The sequence below is a fragment of the Vanessa tameamea genome, chromosome 28 (genome assembly GCF_037043105.1).
Source record: "Vanessa tameamea isolate UH-Manoa-2023 chromosome 28, ilVanTame1 primary haplotype, whole genome shotgun sequence".
In the NCBI taxonomy this organism is placed as follows: Eukaryota; Metazoa; Arthropoda; class Insecta; order Lepidoptera; family Nymphalidae; genus Vanessa; species Vanessa tameamea.
Window position 1 is genome coordinate 5,178,578 of NC_087336.1, and position 21,639 is coordinate 5,200,216.

At 33.1% G+C, this 21,639-nt stretch overlaps 3 protein-coding genes across 3 annotated transcripts in view; all 3 read right to left on the minus strand.

The window, feature by feature from the left end:
* The window catches only part of LOC135194233 (aldo-keto reductase AKR2E4-like), a 237,454-nt gene extending 226,766 nt beyond the window's left edge, over positions 1-10,688 (minus strand). Inside the window, exon 1 of the mRNA XM_064219464.1 lies at positions 10,618-10,688. Within this exon, the coding sequence (XP_064075534.1) occupies positions 10,618-10,671 (54 nt within the window). The 5' untranslated portion in view covers positions 10,672-10,688. The remainder of the gene's footprint in view (positions 1-10,617) is intronic.
* LOC113391874 (polyhomeotic-proximal chromatin protein-like) overlaps positions 1-21,639 on the minus strand; it is a 270,704-nt gene that overhangs the window by 173,227 nt on the left and 75,838 nt on the right. The window lies entirely within an intron of this gene.
* Positions 17,255-21,632, minus strand: LOC113391891 (AP-3 complex subunit sigma-1). Its single transcript, XM_026628019.2, has 6 exons — positions 21,391-21,632; positions 20,359-20,450; positions 19,373-19,484; positions 18,895-19,074; positions 18,132-18,239; positions 17,255-17,605 (listed from the first exon to the last, which is right to left on the minus strand). Exons 1-6 carry the CDS (start codon positions 21,457-21,459, stop codon positions 17,591-17,593), a joined length of 576 nt encoding a protein of 191 aa, XP_026483804.1. The 5' UTR covers positions 21,460-21,632; the 3' UTR covers positions 17,255-17,590.

Here is a 21,639-nt window from a genome sequence, read left to right on the forward strand (position 1 = left end):
AGTTCTCCATTTCGTTATACAGGCTGTATTATATTTATTTTAAAAATAAAAAATGATTTTTAATTTAATCTATGGATAAGCTACATTAATCAGACAGCCAGCAGGATACGTGAATATAAACTGAATCTTTGTGTATATCGTAGTTGGCAAACGTAGTCAGGCCTGGTGTGGAATAAAATAAAAATTAAATAAAGGCTACAACACTTAAACCTTAACCGGAAATCGCTGGTCCATACTTGCTATTCGAAACTTTTGGTGGACTGATTTTTCATGTGTTTAATTATTTTTATTTAATTGATAATCAGAGGCAAATGTGCCACCTGATGGAGCTGTGATATTAACCACTCTCTATGTCTTGTAAACTAAGATGTTATGGCCCTTGTACCTGTAGTTATACTGACTCACTCACAGTTCAAACCGGAACACAACAATACTATTGCTGTTTGTAAATGTCTCATGCTTGGCGGTGATGGGAAACATCACCAGGAAACCTGCATTAATCGGAATTTGCCACGTGTATTTTAAAATCTCGCATTAGAACAGTGTCGTGGAATAACCGAAAACCTCCTCTCCTCTCCCCTAAAATTGAGGGTATAGCCCAGCTGTGGGAAGGGAGTTTAAATGGTGTTACTTAGATATATAATAATTTAATATATATTATGTACAAATATATTTTTTAATTACTATATAATCTAAAAAAAAAACATTTTATTCCAACTATATAGCACATGATAAACACCATTTATATAGAAGTAATAATCACAACGCCGCCCATACACTCCAAGTGAAATAAAAAAAAAAATCAATGCATCCCTCTCTAGCACACTATAATAACTAACACCGTCTCTTTCACTCGCCCAAAATGGTGGATTCGATTTTAATAACACCATTCTAATTTGACCTTTTTGATAAGGATTTCATGTGGGCTTAGGGGTCAATTTAAAATGGTATATAGAGGCTTATAAGAGAAAACATATAATTTACATGATCGCAGTAAAATAATAATTATCTATAGTTTTTTGTATCGAAGGGATGTAGGGTGACCATGAGTTTTATATTAGTAGGTCGGGCAGGATAGATTCGTCATTGGTCATTTCATAGTACGTCCCGGTAGTATCTTTAACGGCAGTCGTTTTCTTTATTATCCCTGATATATGGAATCTCATCAGTATTTTTACAAAGAGATAATAAATACAAAAATAGCTCATTATTATTATTAATTAGATTCGAGCATTGAAAATATGAGTGAGAACTGAACTGATTGAGATAGTTACAGGTTTATAATGATACAATAACAAGATATATTTATAGCATTGTAAGCGTGCTGCCAGTCAGAGCCCTTGCGTGTATTCAAAATACCTACTTATATACAATAGTTTAGTGGAGACACAGCTTGCATTAATAAGGTAGAATAAAATAACTAAATAAGGAATATTTAAAAAATAAAACACTAACGAGTTCAAGTTCTTTTGTTTAAAAAAAAAACAATTCTCGATTAAGGCCAGGAAGGCATTAGGAATATATATCGCTCGTACACTATCAATGCATGGGATCTAACATTACACAGACCCGTCTTAATTTAGAGGGGAGCGATGAGGCCCTAGTTTTGGGTCATCGGAATTTGACTGTTCAAATCATTTCTGGGACGGGAGGTGACATCGTCTGGACACTCCTTGCTCCCGGGTCTGATGTTCTTTAGCTGGGGCTGACATTACGTATGGGGCTGATATTACTTATTGATTGTCAAATTTAACACCACCAAAGGTTCGGAAAAGAAAGCACACTGACTTTAGAAGAATCGGCTAAAAACTCAGCTTCATGAAAGAGTAGACTTCTAGTAAACTAGCTTAAACGAATAACCCATTTAAACAATGGAGTAGAAGTAATATTTACAAAAACAACAAAACAATTTGATAACTACTACACGATGTTTGAAAACATATCGAAAATATGTCATACCACATTGCACCGTAATTTCAAAAGTAGGTTACTTAAATAAGAAAAAAAATTACATACTTACCGTCAAAACCGTAATGGCTGACCGCTCGGACCACAGACTAAATATAATATTTATGTCAAAACAGACAGTAATTTCGGCATCCGCTAACCGATTCACGTCCAACTGACCAGTAATTTAAAAAAAAAAAACACTCAAAAGGAGTATTTATACCTTCATTTCGAAAGTGCACAACAGACGGACAAGTATCGTTTATTTATTCAAATATAAAGACACAAATATATGAACAGGACGTTTAAAAAAGGTCCTTTATTCTGAGACAATAGCTAAATCTGTTGGTAATACTGCGTTGGAATCCTTAATCAGCCCATATTATATTCTTAATATCAATCCGTAATTAGGAAGATGATAGTGTATACTGTGCCTAATAATTTGCCTGTCATGACAGATTGCTTGCTTATCGGATGACAGTAACTAGACCTAAAATAGCCCTTCATCTGTAATATGGCCATTATGCTAGGCATATTCGTCGAAATTGACATCGTATGACAATAGTCCTGCCATTCAATCTCACTCTGTGAATCTCAAAAGATGACCACAATTTTATTTTTTGTTACTATTTTTAAGAGGCTTATGCTCCCTTCACTTTACGCTGGAATCAGCGCTGATGACAGTAAGGGAGTAATAATTACGCCTATGTCTTGTGCTCTGTACTTGTACACTATAGCTCTGCGTAATTGGGTAGTATCCTGTGGAAATGGTAACTGCTCCGAAATTCGGTTAACAGGATAAGTACAAACTAACTGCGCCAAATTTCATTATTATCTATTAAACGGTTCCCACGTTACTGTCTTACGCACATACAGTCAAACAATAGTAAAAAAAGTATTGAATCTATGTATTTTTTTGTAATAAAATATTTAATATATTTTTGTAAGAAAACTTAGGTCTTAAATTCTAAAAGCTAAGTAAAAGTAAGAATTATGATGGAATACAAGAATAATAATTATTACCAATAGAACTAATTATTATAACAATTATTTCAATATCAAATGGACGCTAAATATACGCACACACAGACTAACACACGTGAGATAATTTGGTAATCATAGTTATATAGTTATTCCTGATCAGTAACCATATATCAAAATATATTATGTACAGACAGATTTCATAGACAAAGTTAAATAAATCACCATAGAGCAAAGTCCAAATATTTCTCCTAATTAAAATATATTTACATAATTTAAAAAAATACGCTAGACAAATAAATGAAGATAATTTCTTATCTTAATTAATAAGCTTGTTTAAAAAAATAAATAAACATGGTCATCCTACTGCCAAATCTATCCGCCATGTTGAATTATATATTTTTTTAATAATAATGGCGTCGGTTAATCTTTGCCGCGGGATGACTTCATATAATCTATGGCCCACGATGACTCTATATTATCTATGCTTTTTCCACAAATTACAACTCCACAGATCTTTTGTTGTGTTTAGATTATTTATGGCCGAAACAAAACTGGTTCTATCGAAATTATATGGCTGTATATATATTTAGACGTAACTATAACACTTTGAATATAGACATACATAATTTATTAAAATTTAAATATTTATGAGATGATTGTGTCAATAAATAATTATTAAACGACTCCTTTGTGTCTTTATTTAAAAAAAAAAACTTACATTTTTTTTAAATATGTTATTGTGCATCTAACTCAACCATACTTTTCGTTTAATTTAGTACAATATTCAACTCGAATACAGTACTCCACCGTAAACAACAGACAACATATTTTCGGTGTTAAAGAGTAACATATACATTACTTAGTAATTTTGTTTTGAAGGGTTAATTAGTGTAATTATTTTCGTATCTGCTTGTCTCATTAAATACAGAGAGAATAGTATACGCACACACGTGCACACACTCGTGCACAATCATATGAATATTACACCTAATTACATTAATTTATTATTAAAAAAAAACATGATCTTGAAAGAATATCAATGAAAACTAAATTCGCGCCTTTTTTGACATAATACATATCATAGTGACAATTGATTTTCTTGTCGTTTCTCAAAAGAATTTACATTCCGAAACGCATTTATAAATACTTGTATAGAAAAAAGTCTATTTCAATAAAGAATATTAGTAACTTCGCGTTTATTCAAAAGTTTTTTTAGGAATTTCGAAACCTATGGAAGGTTCTGTTTTGATTACATTTTCATTGTAAACTGCAAGTCACTCATCTACATTTGGCGCCGAAATGATGAAACTTTATTTAAATGTTTTTTTTAATGTTAAATAGTATACATTCGTTCAGTTTGTATTGGAGTTTGTCGAAAACAATTTACTATAATTTTGTTTACGTTTTATGTACCGTAGTACCACTTTCTAAAATTAATTCTTTGTTAAATTTTAACAATTTAGTACTTTGCAATCAAGAATCCCCTAAATTTTTCTGCACATCTACGACTGGAGCTTACAAAATGAGAGCGTAATCGATTTTTTAAGTGCAGCTATCGTCCCATAATCACTGGGACAAAAATCGGCTTACGCTTTTAATATATAAGATTTATTTTGACATTTCTTTTTTTTTAAATATGTATCTTACTTATTACGCAAAGGCTAAACTAATAAAGAGCCTAAACACCAGAGATTCTTACTCAGCAGTGAAAACTATGCATTGCAAATACGCGTTCAAAGTCAAAGCGTTATTTGAAACTAAATCAAAGCTTATAACGTCAATAAATAACAGTGACAGGCCACAGAAAGAGGAACAATTACAAAATGTTTTGACATTTCCATTTGTCTATTAAACGTTTTATTTATGGGCGTCGGTGTCTTTACCGCCTTTTTTTATTTTCTTTTTTTTTTTAATAAATGTTACCTGTGGCATTGGCGCTTGCTTGGGTGGTCTGAGAATGATATATTTTTCCTTTTTATATGTATTTTAAATAGGTTTCCTTGTGTTTGCGATTTCCTTTTAAAATTGCCGCGGTATTTGATTATAATCTTATATTTTGAATTATTTTTATTTTTATTTAAAATATTTATAAACAATAATTATATTACAAAGAGCATGAAGAATTATTTGTACGTTTATTTTGTATTATGAATGGCAAATTACCTACGCCTGAAAATAGATTTAAAAAAAAAATCTTTAAGGCACTAAGGTAAGAACCTAGTCCTCAGTACTCATTGGAACTATAAGAAATACCTATAAAATATTCCATAAGTTGTCCATAGCCCAAAAAAGTTAAAACCTCTGAAAGTAACTATGAATGTAACAATAAAATAACTTAATTCAAAAACCGAGAAGGTTAACACGTTAAACATTATTCCTACAATAAAAAAAAAAAAACTTACTTTACTAAACGCGACGGCGTTTGTTTTAGTATTATAGAAAATCGATCTCATTCTTTAACTTGTTGACTTCCAGGCAGGATATATTATATACATAACTGCATATAACTAAAATAACTTTGTATATTAAATGTCGAAAAAGATTAACTATTGAGTTTCTTGTCGGTTCTTCACGTTAGAATCTTTATTCCAAATCGGTGGTAGCTTAACTATAGTTATGTAAAATGGCGATTCAAAAGTGCTTGTAAAAGCTTACTTGAATAATACTTTATTTTTTATTTTATTTTGATTTTAATTAAACAAATTATAACGCTAGTATTTGTTTAATAACTAAGTCACATGAATTTATTATATAATCTATGCTGTCAGGAATCTTAAAATTAAGATGGCGAGGCTGCGAAATCTAACAACACATCTGTGCAGATATGATTATTTAAGAAGAAAATAAAATAAGTTTATTCATTCATATAAAATTTATTATGATACAAGTTTTCGCCATCAGCTTCGCCCGCGTTTTAGCGATCGTTCATCAGGTTATATGTTAGAGTTAAAAAAGTTGTCGTGAAAGAGCAACGGACAGACAGATATGCTTTCGAATTTATAATATTATATATAATAGGTTTGTCTGTGTATAACCTATATAAATGTGTCGGAAATATTATGAATATTATATAAATATATGATTTTATGTTCGGCTAGAAGTCACTCGCGGCTTCACCATTTAAAGGTAATTCATCTGGTATTAGTATAACCTATGCCATTCTTTGAGTTCAAGCTTGCTCCATAAAATATATCATCAAATACAGTTGAGTGTTTTAGCCGTGAAGCGCAACAGACAGACAGACTCACTTTCGAAATTATGTATCGGCGACATTTGTTACAAACTAGTTGCCCGTTCAAATATTTTAAACTAGTTGTTGCTGTTGACTTTGCTCGCGTTATAAGGGTTGGTTGTCACGTGTTTGGCAATAAAAGTAGCCAATGCCCTTCCTTGGAGTTCAAGTTTGCTTCATAGCAAATTTCAGTGGTGTGGCTGTGATAGAGCGACAGACAGACAGACAGACAGAGTTACTTTCACATTTTTAACACTAAGTATAGACTAGTATAGATAAAAAATGACATAACTATTATAAACAGGACTGTTGGCAATATTAATAAGACAATCTATCTATTTTTATATAAACATAAAAAAATATATATATTATATTATTATCTCTAAGTAAAATACAATTTGGTGGTAGGGATTTGTCCAAGCCAGTCTGGGTATGTAGTTACCATCTATTCATCAGATATTCTACTCCCAAACAGCAACAGCAACTTAGTATTTTACTGTTCGTTTGAAGGACGAGTACAGGCACAAGGGACATCTTGGTTCCCAAGGTTGGTGGCGCGTTGGTGATGTAAGAACGGTTAATATTTCTTACAGCGCCAATGTCTATAATGTTGGTGACAAATTACTAATAACAATATAATCAATTATTATATATGATATGTTTGTCCAGCCCGGAGTAACTATCTTTTCCAACCACAAGATGACTTGACAGCGAAATGACTCGATATTAGTGTTAGGGGAAGTACGGACAAAATGACAGGGTGTTTTGTTTTTTAATCATATATTTTTATTTAATGGTATTATAATCAGTCTAAATCGTTTTTATTCATCTTAGGTTTATTGACTACCAGTATAACATAAACATAATCAGCCTGTAAATTTCCCACTGCTGGGCTAACGGCTCCTCTCCCGTTGAGGAGAAGGTATGGAGCATATTCCACCACGCTGCTCCAATGCGGGTTGGTGGAATATACATGTGGCAGAATTTCGTTGAAATTAGACACATGCAGGTTTCCTCACGATGTTTTCCTTCACCGCCGAGCACGAGATGAATTATAAACACAAATAAAGCACATGAAAATTCAGTGGTGCCTGCCTGGGTTTGAACGCGAAATCATCGGTTAAGATGCACGCGTTCTAACCACTGGGCCATCTCGGCTCTTTTTGACTACCAGTAACACAGTGTTTTAATTAAGTAGGGACACTAATAAAATATATGTAAAGAATAAAATGTAACTAATCACAATAACCATGTTGTCCATATAGTACGGACAAAATGACATATAAGGTGAGAACATAATGACATACTATTTTTTAAGAACACAGTTCACAAATAAATCGTTGGGACATCAGCACATGATGCACGAGCCCAAAGGAAACAAGAAATACATCGTAACCAACTTTCTATTTCTTCCCAGAAAGCCTTCAAGCCATTCTTGTGCAGCACGTTTCTTGTTGATCGAAAGCATTTTTTTCGGCTAGTTCAAAGGCGAGCTCTTGGATTGATGTACGCGTCAAACCAAAAAGTCGTGTTTCTAAAAACTTTATGCGTTCGACTTACTCCTGCTCAACTTCAGAATGAAAATGTTTTCTTGAATCTTCCTAATCCTTTAGAGTTAGAATTCAAAGTTTTGTTTATATTGAGTGCATGTCTTCTAAGCGTCACCTGAGGAACACCAAATGTTTTTGCGACCAATTCCCATCCCATTTTTTTCTGCTTCCATGCTTCAATAGCCATACTCATGTATTCTTGGCTCCAAGACCTGGTATGTCATTTTGTCCATTGTATATGTATGTCATTTTGTCCAAACAAAAAACAACTAATGATTGCAATAAAGTTAATCGAAATCATGGAGTACTGGCATAGTTGATTGATTTTAATAGAAATAATTACAAATAACAATAAATACCTTAACAGAAAATAGGACAAAACCATCTCTAAAATAAACTTTTAAAGGCGCGAAATACGTTTGCACTGATTACTGCGACGAGACTGTAACAATGGCGCTCAAAATCTGACAGGATTTTAAATATGGCTGCCGTCACGTGATACAGTAGCGGAGACGAAACGAAAACCCGCCAATTTCTAAATAAGGTGACTATGTCATTTTGTCCCAACTTCCCTTATTATATAATTGATATGCAAAAAAAAATACGAAGAATTAATTAAAAGTTAATTAAATTTAAGAAAAATTGAGAATTGTTTTTAATTAAGAGAATTAAAATTTTATAAATACGAAGCCGTTATCGAAACTTTGGAAGTTAAATTAAAGTGGATATAAGTATTTAATGCGTTAGTATTGTTGTTCGTATTAAAAACAAAGATATGTTAATCAAGAACTGCTTGTAACGCACAATATAGCTGAGCTATTTGGCAATCGCATTTAATCTAAGGTTTGTTTAACTTCCTTCCTCGATCGGTATAGACTGTAGATAGTTAAGGGTCCTGATTAAACTGGTTAGAGCAAGCCACTGGACCATACTTTAGTCTACCTACCACATTTTATTTAATTTACGAGTCACCAACAAAATTGTAGTTTTATATAAGTATGTTCATATATTGTTATATATTGTTAATTATTTTTAATTAATTTAATTACCGCCTTCGTGGTTTTTCTGTTTGACATAAAGGTTGACTGGCAGAGAATGCCTTCAGGCATTAAGTCCGCCTTTTGTCTCATTAACTTTATGGTGGTCAATAAAGCATTTAAATAAATAAATAAATACAAGACACACTTAATATTTTCAAATAACGAAGACATCGTGATGCACTGTCAACCAAAAAATATTTAAACACAGTTACGTTAAAAAGTCAAAAAAAAAAATTAAATTAAAAATCGAATAAAAGTTGGAAACGTATATCAAAACTTTAAACATAAGATTTTTTTTTTTATCTTAGAGGTGGCAAACGAGCTGGAGGCTCACCTGATGGAAAGTGACTACCACCGCCCATGGACATCTGCAACACCGGGGGGCTTGCAGGTGCGTTGCCGGCCTTTCAGGAAAGAGTACGCTCTTTTCTTGAAGGTTCCCAAGTCGTATCGGTTCGGAAAAACCGCCGGCGAAAGCTGGTTCCACAGAGTGGTTGTGCGAGGCAGAAAATGTCTTAAATCGCGCTGTTGTGGATTTTCGGACATCTAGGTGGTGTGGGTGATATTTTTAACATATCATTGTTCATTTAAACGAGGTGCCAAAGTTTAGCGAGACACTCAATTCGAACAAGGAACAATGATGTTGTCTACAGAGGCTTGGAACAGCAGTATTATGTCCTCCAGCCTATTCCAATGGAAGTTGGAAAAAAGATAAACAAACTTTAGATTTACGTATTTCATGCGATTTGCTAATAACTCGGCTATATTGTGAACTACTCAGAGTTTATGATTAATATATCTTTATTTAGACACACTTTGATTTTACCTCCATAATTCCGATAATAACAGTTCCGACCATTTTAAATGTCATAGATTAATCAAGCTCTCGACCAATGATATCGCGTTGATTTGCTGTGTTTATTTGACTTTTTACCTCTTATGGTTGGAATAGAGTATAAGTTTGATTTAAATGATTAGGGCTAAAATGTGGTCCATTATGAACATTTCATATCAGAACTTACAAGACCTTAACTTAAAAAACCTTAGTATGTGTCGATTTCCAGACAGAATATATATTAAAATTGAACTCAATGAGTAACCACTGAGTTTCTTGTCGGTTCCTCTCGGTAGAATCTACTTTCCAAACTGACAGCTTTAAATTTAACTTAACACTAATAAATTTAACTTACGCTAAAAATTAACATGACGATTCAAAAGCGCCTTTATGGGTCTGCTTGAATAAAGAATATTATAATTTGATCTGATAACCTTTGAAATATAAAAAAATAAAAATAAACAAAACCACGACACAACCAATCCGTCCAGAAGTTTCCAAGAATACTTAAACAGTAAAAAAAAAATACCAATTCAATACTTATATTTACTTTATTGAATTGACGTATTAAGTATCAAACAAACAATGAAACTGATCAAAGAATTCCCCGAATATGTTATTAAAGACTGCCCACATGACCACATTTGACCACCGGAAGTCACCTGTCGCGTGTGGTCACGAAATCCTTATGTTTATTGTTAAGAACTTTCCAATATATAACTTGTATCATCTGTCGTGGTGGTTTATAATTAGATCGCTGGACGTTCACTGGTAAATTAAGCTTTGTTAGTTTACGAGGCCCCATTGAGGGCCTTGGAGGATATTTTATAGAATACTTAATAATACGATGATCTTTATGACCCATTTTTGTTACGATAGTTCTCAATAGCAATAGTGTAAATATTTTTTAAATTTGAGTGCAATAAATTTTATTTATTGCCAGCTTTCGCCGGCGGTTTTTCCGAACCGATACGACTTGGGAACCTTCAAGAAAAGAGCGTACTCTTTCCTGAAAGGCCGGCAACGCACCTGCAAGCCCCCCGGTGTTGCAGATGTCCATGGGCGGTGGTAGTCACTTTCCATCAGGTGAGCCTCCTGCTCGTTTGCCAACTATAACATAAAAAAAAAAAAAAATTTTTGTGCACTCTCTATACACAAACACTCGTGCTAATTATAGATTTATTTTTTGTGGTCACCACCGCCCATAGACCGTGGCGCAGTAAGAAATATTAACCATTCCTTACGTCGCCAATGCGCCACCAACATTGGGAACTAAGATGTCATTGTGATAAGATCCGTTGTGTAGTTACACTGGCTCACTCAAACCGTTACACGACAATACTGAGTACAGCTATTTGGCGGTAGAATATATCTTCGTAGTATTAATATTCGTAATTACGAATAAAATTGTCGTAGAAAAGGCAAAAGAGGTACCGTGCATTGCTTAAAGACCCCAACGTGGTTCCACGCGGTTACCACCGGTTCGAAATGTAAATTCTACTAAGAAGAACCGACAAGAATCTTAGTTCACCTATCCAGCAAATTACGTAGCTAATATCAAATCGAATCAAAATATACTTTATTCAAGTAGGCTTTTACAAGCACTTTTGAATCGTCATTTAACAAACTATATTAAGTAAAGCTACCACCGTTTCGGAATGTAGATTCTACCGAGAAGAACCGGCAAGAAACTCAGTAGTTACTATTTTTCAACATTTAAAAATACAGTCATGTTCTATAAATTATTATTTAGCAGACATCAAAATCAACGCTCTTATACAAGCCTATAGTATTTTAGCGACTAATATTTAATACGGATTATTTATTAATTGCAATTTAAACGATTTGAAATTATATTATAAGGAAAGAAAATTTACAAGAAGGTAATTTGCGAATCTATTAATATTATTTCAATTCTTACCCCAATGTTTAGAATGTACTTTCAGAGCGGATTTAGTATGAATAAAGGTTTTCGTGGAGACCATTTTTACAACGTGAGATGATGGTCGAGGTGCTTGTACAAACGCTGCCTTAACATTAAAATATATGTACATTCCATAGAAAACTTTTATATATTAAAACAGAAATGAAAATTAGCTTATGTATGTTTAACGATGATATAATATATTCTTTAATATGTTTAAATATAAAAATAAAATATTAATACAACATTATTTAATAAGTATTTAGGTATCGTGAAAACCGCAGCGACTTCTTTCAGGATATGTATTTCGTTGTTTGACATTGATTCACGGGGAGTTTTTTGAAATATATAATATATAAAAATGTCGTACTAATCGACTAATATTTATAATATTTAATACTAGCGACCCGCCCCGGCTTCGCACGGGTGCAATGCTGTTACTAAATATACTACAGAATGTCTTACAACGTTCACAGTTTATCAGTCATTAGACAATACAAATCGCTATGTCCCTGCGTTTTAAAACTGTAATACCTTCGAAAATATTCATTTAAATTACATGCTGTAAAGGGCCATATTGATCTATATTAAATGCACAATGTATTTAAGGTACTTAGATAAGGTTTAATGTTGTATTACTTAAAATCGCTTCGAAAATAAGCCATTATTTCTCGTAAAAAGTAAAGGATAAAAAATGGTTGTTGTGGGCTATCCCTAAGAAATAGACATATACCATCGCTGACGTTTTTGAAGACTTTTCTAAGGTTTACAATACTGTAGTACATTATTTTGATCTATCTCGTTGAGTTCAACCACTGTTTGCAATGTAATCGCAAAAAATGTGTTTAATTACGACGTCACTTCAAAAATCTCTAAAATTATCAGTGTTTCTCAACTAAATTGTGCATGTATTATACATATAAACCTTCCTCTTGAATTAATCTATCTATTAAAAATCAATAAAGTTATCTAGTTATATTCAAATCGATAAAGTTGTATGCATTATTTGAGATATAATTAATAGTAAAATTATATTTAGAACAATTCTTTAAAAAGCATGTATTAAAATTAGTGCCAAACATGTAAAGACAAATTACAATGTCATTATTTTCATTAACTAACGTATTTCTCCAAAACAAAGAATGTTGAGAATATTTTTTACAAAGTTCAACCGTTGTTCGATAATTCATTCATGTAAATCAGTGACTTCTATAGTTTTGCAAGTACTGGCTAACAAAACTAAACTCAAAACTATATTGCACACAAAGCACCTCCATTTTACCTATCATGACAAACTTCCTGTACCGACATTGATTAATTCCCCACACAAACTTCCCCTGTTTTCACAGCCTTAAGGTCGCGATACAACCTAACGCATGTCCGTCGAAATAGTCGCAGATTCAAACTAACCCCATACCAAAATAATAGTGATACTATACAAATCTCTATTCGGATATACTATAATAACATAAGTTCTGAATTATTTTTGTACATTTTTTTTTTTTTTTTATAATATAGTTAGGCAAATCGGTGAATCACCCGCCTGGTGGTTAAAAGATATATATCATTCCTTAAATTATTCATCAACCTTAAAAGTAAGATGTTATATGCCTTGAGCCTGTAGATACAAATCAAATCAAAATATACTTTGTTCAAGTAGGCTTTTACAAGCACTTTTGAATCGTCATTTAACAAACTATACTAAGTGAAGCCACCACCAGTTCGGAATGTAGATTCTACCGAGAAGAATCGGCAAGAAACTCAGTAGTTAATCTTTTTCAACATTTGAAATACAAAGTTATCTTAGTTAAATACAAATATATACGTATAATATATACTGCCTGGAAATCAACAAGTATTAGCTCCGCGCTTTTTTATCATCTATACACACTTCAAACCGGAACCGGATAAGAGGCTATATCCAGGCGGGCTTGCACAAATCTTTACTATCAAGAAAAAATATATTTGATGTATTTCCTGACTATAAACCTAAAGCTATAACTACTGAGACTAGAAAGCTGAAAGGTGAGTTTATTTGATAACGTAAGCATCCGCTTAGAAATTTGGACTTTAAGAGTATAGTTAACGTTATCAGAACCAGTAATATTATTGAGCTCCATAACCGAAACCGAAATTAAAATATTTATTATAATTTAATTTTTGAATATTATAACCTAAAATGAGTTGTTAATTTTATGTTAACGTTATTAGTTTTTTTTTGTGATTATACATAATACTAAATCTTTGGCGATTTCTAAATAATCTAATATCCGTAACCGTATCTGAAACCGGTAAAATATTATTTATATATCCGTATGCATATCCAGATCCGAAATGACATCAATCGAATCTTATCTGTATTTTATTCCAGTAAACTTCATAATGAAGCGTTTTTGTATCGTCAATATTAAAACACTACCACCGAAGAAACGGCCAGAAACTCGCATAGTTGCTCTTTTCAAATAAACAGATTTACAATGATGTTATTCCCTCGAACTCGAGCTTAATTCCAGGCGGGTTAACTAAAAAGTATTATTTTAATTAATAATAATATTTATTTATTAATTTAGTCTTATTAAACTTTTTAAATTTGTTAAATGTTAAATTGATTACATTTTCCGATACTTTATTATGAATAAGTTGCCAAAAATTACTGTACCGTATGCAAGCGGTATTCTTGGTGGTAGGGCTTTGTGCAAGCCCGTCTGGGTAAGTAGGTACCACCCACTCATCAGATATTCTACCGCCTAACAGCAGTACTCAGTATTGTTGTGTTCCGGTTTGAAGGGTCAGTGAGCCAGTGTACCTACAGGCACAAGGGACGTAACATCTTGGTTCCCAAGGTTGGTGGCGCATTTGTGATGTAAGGAATGGTTAATATTTCTTACAACGTCCTTGTCTATAGGCGGTGGTGACCACTTACCATCAGGTGGCCTATTTCCTCGTCCGCCTACCGTTATCATAAAAAAGCGCTTATTTCTTGTATTAGTAGTACGTATATCATCATTGCCGTATTAAACAACTATGTAAACTAAAAGTTAATTTTATCGCGAATGGAAACGCAACAATAAGATAGTTATACTATAAAATATAATAGAATTATGTTAACAAAGCTGGATATTATCAATCTCATTGTTTCAATTGTTAAACAAATTGGTGTATAGTTACCTTGTTACGCTTTGCTCGATGGACGAGTAAATTGTACGCTTTTGACTTAAAACTGTATTATTAAGGCAGCGGTTACATGACCTGCTTGCTTAAGTATTGATTATAAGCTAATATTTCGCTTTTTTGTTGTTGTTGTCATTTGTAATAAAAATAATCTTTTTTTCAGTGAATTAAATTAAGTGTATTTTATACTTACTTTTCGAATAATTTAACATATGTAACAATAAAATAAATTTTATTTTGACATCTATATTGATTAAGAAACATTACTTTTTATTACTCATTTGATAATAATTTCACAATAGTTTTAGTTTATAATATTCAAGTCTTTTAATTAAAAATTACAAAATATTTTTAAGCTTATGTAAAAATAGACTACAACGCCACCTTTTGTTGAAAAGATCAAACATGATAATTTTGGTCAGTTACGCCACCTTTTGGTGAATAGAAGACAATTTAAAATAATAATTTAAATCATAGATGACGCCTTTAGTAAGACACCATTCGTTTGACAAAATATAGATGGCCTTAGACCTTAGTCATAATGCCATCTATTGACAATTTATAACTTTGTGTCTTCGAAACTACTTATAATTTCTCATAAGGCTGAGTCTACACTAAGCTTTACATTTTTTTGATGTTTTCTTGAAAATTGACTGACTTAAATATGGTGTAGTTTAGAAATGTAAGCACAGAAATTACCTTTGCGACGTAGGTGAGCACTAAGAAAGGATATTTCAAATTCGTCCCTTAATACAGGTAGGAATGAAGGAATGGGGGTTTAAAATGTAAATAAACCGATATAATACATCTCGATTTCTTCTTACAAAAGTATATCGTCAGTGTTTTTGGGAATTCATCACTTTTTTAGATCAGTGGCTGAATTGAGGTGTGACATTTGGCCTGCGGTTTTTAAACCTAGCCTAACCCTACTACTGCGACCAAAACGTAAAAACCGGCCCTGGAAGGCTGGAGGCCTGATCAAGCAGATCAGTACACATTACAAATAAAACAATACATCATTTAACAAAAAATATAATTCTTACAATCTTAGCACAGATAAGCGATGTTAAACTTAAACGAATCCCATATTTAAATATTCGGAATGTAACATTTTCGACATCAATTAATATAACTCACTTTTAATTAACAATCATAATTAGCTTGTATTATTTTTATTATAACAATTATACTAGCACTATTAAAACAGTATTTTAACTGAGAAAAGGCATTTAATTTAAAAACATGAACAAGTATGAAGTAACAGCGTTTAATATCCCACCGCTGAGCTAAGGCCAGCTCTCCCTTTGAGAAGGTTTACTTTCCTTCAACAAGCACAAGATGTTTTATAAACACAAATTGTGTTTAAAATCACAATCATCGGTTAAGATGCACCTTATGTCCATTAACTACTGATCCATATAAGATTTTCCATATTAATATTAATTTTACTATATATATTCTAAGAAGGAATACTTCCCAGAAATGATTATTATAAAGCTCGAGCTATAAAAAGTAAGATATTCATTCTTCAAAGTGAAATTTGAGATGTTATGGCTCACTTTACATTTAAGCCCGAGGACAATTGATAAAGAATACTTTATGAATCTGTAAACAGAATCAGGCGTTTACAACTGAAGATTTACTAATAATTTTAAATTTCGAGTCCAATTTTCACAAAGATGTCAAACAGTGTCGACTTCTATCAATTTCTAATATTCATAAACAAATTCTTTTATATATAAAAACGTATTAATAAAAGCCTTTCGTCAGTTAACATACTGCTTACGTACAAAAGTTAGACAGATCGACAAATATAACACAAAGTCAACAATCACAAATTGCAAATAACTTTGCGCTTTGCGGATGTTTGCAAACGAATTTAGTAATAAATTTCTTTCCTAAGTTAATAATTAAAACATGTGTCAATCAGATAATAATGAAGTAGAACTTTTTACGCGCGTTTAGAGTAATATTTCAAGGTCACGTGCGTTGTGCCGGTGTGTGTGTTACGAGCGTTGCGTCTGCGTGTTACGAACGGTGCGTGTATGTATAAAACATTGTTGTAGTATTGCATATCGATAGACTGTCGATAGTTAAGGTGTTAGCGATACTATCGATAGTTTTGCAAAAACCATTACTTTTTTCCTAAACTATCGATAGTCCAAAACTATCAAAAAAAAAAATCAATTGTATCAATAGTATCGCTGCTTTTAAATTTGCTTACAGAGAGCTAGCGATACTATCGATAGTATTGATCAAAACGATACTATCGATAGTACTATCGATATTCTGAATAGTTTTCGACGTCAACTATCGATAGTCAAACTATCGATAATTCTGCAACGCTGCATTGTTGCAAGGAACGTTTGGACGTTTTAACGCGTAACGCGGACTGCCTCTGTATGATGTTTTTAAAATTTCCGTATAAAAACCCTTGCGTTACCTTTGTGTAAGGCGTTTTGCCTTTGTGCAACGTCCCTATGCGTCACGTACGTTGAGTTTGTGTAACGGGTGCAACGTTTGTGTAACAATTCTGACGCAAAAAAGTTTCAATTCACACTTCTAATTGCGCACACTATAATTATAACTTCACTATTATTAATGCTTCCCCTTTTTTTTCTTCTTCCGTTTCCTGTCTGAGTAATCGCATTCGACCGTCCCCGTCAGGTCCTGGTAGCCTTCCAGCTTGTGAGATTCGTAATTCGGAAAGTTGATGCCGTCTGTCTGCTGATAGTTCTCCGTGAAGGTCTCGGAGAACTTCGTGCTGAGGGATTCGGAACCGAAGAACTTGTTCGTCATGTTCTCCGGCCTCTGTATGTTCTGGTAGCGTTCGTTCTGCGAGTATATCGTGTTGATGATGTTCGTTGCTATGGCGACGGGCGAGGCGGGGTACGCCTGCTGTATCGGTCAGAATTTCAGGTCCTGGTAACATATAAAACAAAGATTATATATACAATTAAAGATTCGTTTCCATCCAATCGAACTTACGACATTGACATACATCGTTGGTAGTAATTATGTATGTATGAATGTGTTGCTATCGAAACTTTGGAAGTCGAATATTAAATCGGATAAAGTAGTTAAGTGGTATATCGTTGTATTATAAACAGAGATATATTAATCAAGAACTGTTCGTCGAGCACAATATATAAATATAAGATTTGGTTATCTTTTATCTCCGCCATACTATTTTGTTTATTAATATTATACTGGATAAACGCTCTTAAGCGTTTCCCCCACGTGAAGGGATATGGGCCGGCTCTGAGAACGCCTGGTAGCACACTTCATCAGGGTGTGACGCGCCCTGTCTAAAGGCTGGACAAAGTGCTCCATCTTCCTTCCAAGATCAGGCGCCCCTCGAGGACCTTTGCCATACTATATTCCAAGTACAAATCATTTGTACTTAGAAAAAATCCTTATTTATATTATTAGAGTATATACAACAAACCTTAATGGCCTGCGGTAGGTCGGGAAGTCGCATGTCCCGCAACTGCTGGGGTAGGTTCATGCTCTTCACCGCGGATACTGCCCTCGCTGGGGCAGCCGATATACCGGCCTGGGACACAAATATAATAAATGTATACTCTATTCCAACCATAACCGGAAAAAAGCCGGAAATAAACATCATTTGACAGCAAATTGAAGCGATATCATTTGGTCGAGAACTTGATTAATCTATGATAATCACTCTGGATTTGCGAATAAAAGGTATTTTGTACGTCGACAAAACTGTTATCGGAATTTTGGATTTAAAATTAAAGTGGATAGAAGTAGTTAGGTGCAATGGTGTATTATAAATAAAGATATATTAATCATAAACTCTTAGTAGTGCACAACATAGCTGAGTTATTAGCAAACCGCATGAAATAAGTAAATTTAAGGTTCGTTTATCTTTTTTCCTACGATACTTAAACTTATTTTTATATAAAATAAATAAAAATAAAGATTTCTGTATGGGAAGCCAATCTCAAACATAAACACTACAGACTTAACTATCATAGTCCGATACAACATGACCGAAGATCAGGCAGGAGTAATGGCTTTACCAATGCCACAAAAGTGTAAATGCTGCTAAATTCCTGGTATCAGGCTCAGAATTACTCAGGATTTCTCCACAGATAAAATAAAACCTTTGATGGCATAATCCAGGTTTTGTTTCTAGGACCTGCAACCTTAAATTCCCAGAATTACATAAACCTTTAAAAACTCACCTCGGCCTTCTGCATCTTGTTCTGTTCGTGCAGCCTACAGAGTATATCAGCCATATTGGTCTGCAGCACCATACCGCCCATCACCAGCTCATCGAGCACCTGGTGCGCTGCGTCCGCGTGGAAGATCAGATCCAGCTCGCAGACATTCTCGAAGCACTTGTCTAGAGTCTCCACAAACACCTGGGAATCACAAAATTACAAATTTAGATGAATAATCACAAAGTTAGATATATTAAAGATTTATTAGAGATGCACACACACACACACCAGTGTACTCCCATAGTTTGTAACCAGGATTATCGGTTTAACATGTTTTTAAACAGTACAACTATATGCTCAAGGGACATAATGTCTTAACCACCACAAGATTTCTGGGGTAATGTAAGAAATGTTAATATTTCTCACATCGCCAAGGTCTATCGTGGCAACCACTTACCATCATTGCCAAATTGGAAAAAAAAATACATTCAATCTCTACCTGAATAAGGTCTAAAATCCCGAGTTCGCTTTCTGATGAATCCACGCAGAACACAAAATACAACGTCGCGTAATGTCTGTAGATGAGCTTGTAGTCAGATCCACCGATGAGACTGAAACATACATACGTTATCATTGGCGTTGCAACGAAAATTCGGTTGCGAATACGAAACGAATACGAAACTAAATAACGAAATAACGAATAACGAATATAACGTAATTCTTCGCCGCCGAAAACTTAAACTCCCGGTTCCTTTTATGAGTTATTATAATAATTAAAAGTTATTATATTATTATTCTACCGCCAAAGCAGCAATATATAGTATTGTTGTTTCGGTTAGAGTGAGTGAGCCAGTGTAACTACAGGCAAGGGATATAACATCTTGAGGAATGTCTCAGGAATATCTTTTTTTTTTTTTTGCTGCGCCAATGTCTATGCGCTTTATTTATAATCAGGTCGCCCATTTGCCTGTCTGCCTATTTATGCAATAAAAAAAAGATAAATTAAAATAGATGAAGATTAGATTCCATAAAACAACAAAAGCATATACTTAATTGGCCTCTGTGAGTAGTGTTGCCATCTCCAAAATCTACCAACCAAGACAAGAAGCATTGAAGCCCCAAAGCTTAGAACCTGGACATCACTACTATGTTTTTATAAAAACTTACAGAACGAAGTATGATACAGTAAAACTTTTTATTTTAAACTAAATTTTGTCTTCTTAAGAAATGAATAAACTTCTCAAAGTTTTAAAAAACTGGTAGCAGTATTACATAATTTATTTAAGAATTATACTGCTTGACAGAAAAAGATCTCGACAGACAGTGACTTCAAAACTTTTAAGCCCGAACTACAGATGAAACTGGCCCTAGATAGACATACACTAGAACAAATCTGAGGAAATCCGAATAAATAGCAACCCTATTCATGTATGAATAGATCTATAACAAAACTTAAATATAGCAAAGAAATGAAGTAACACAAACCTGCCGCCTTCAAGGAAATTACAAACATTATCATCTCTCTTGGAAACAAGCTGGAAAGTCTCTTTGATTATCTGCTGTTGCATGTCTTCATTCTGCAAACATTTATTTACAATTTCAAATATAACCTCAGTATCTCAGAGGAAACTGACTATTTTATGAATGTTCGTAATATAATAAATAATTATTCTAGAAATTGGGCTGTACATGCTAATAATACAAGTAAACAAAATAAACTTGTCTCTGTTTATGACTATAGATAAAAAAATGCCTCCAGATTGTGAAAATTAAAAAAATCAGAAAAAGAAGTTCTGCTTAGTTCCTTTCTCAGCACTGAGGTGTTTCTCTCTGAACTTGTGGTAGACATTTGAGAATCTTTTGCAACTTTAGTGCTTCTATTTTGAATAAAATATTTATATTCTATACATTTTTTTTCATTTGTATTTGAATGATTGGCGAGATGGAAACTAAATTAAATTTATGAGAGGCTTTAGGCGAATCTATGTAGGGAAGTAGGTATGTTCAAATAAATTATGAGTATCATTTTATTCGAACACCAACTAACAATGCTTTGTATTAAGATGTTCCATTTTAAAGGTTTAGTGTAATTACAGGCACAAGCAGTGCTGGATTGACGCAAGGGGCACTCGCAGCTAGTGCCCAGGGTGGCAAAATTAGGATGAGAAAACTTATCCTCCGATATATGAATAAATAAAAAATATACAATCAATGTTCTGCTCTGGATTCTTTTTTTTTAATTTCGGTAATGCTGTGGCACAACGGATATAATTAACAACTACAACTCCATTAGTTTTGTTAAAAATGGTTAACATTTCTCAGTGCTTATCAACGTGCAGTCTATGAGCGATGGAGCCCACTTCAAATACTATCAAACACTCATTTACCGAACTACCTTTATATTATTGATTAAAATTAAAAATAATTGGTTAGAATTTGAAAACAATATGGATTGTTGTTAAAAATCGCTCGATCGATTGAAATAATCATTAAATAAAACATAAAACTTTCACTCACAAAATACTGATAAAATTTAGATAATCGTGGTTTTCCATGATTATTGAAGACTAATATTGCCTTAATCATTGTTCACTTAAACTCGTTTAGGTTTTAATACTACAGTATTATCAACTTCATTTATAAACAATGCGTCAAAATCAAATTCGTAACTCTCATGTGAAGTTATTTTAGACTTTACTTCCGATATTTTTTGGTCGATTCAATACTCATTGATTGTAATGCTTGACGTTTACTTGACAGATGATT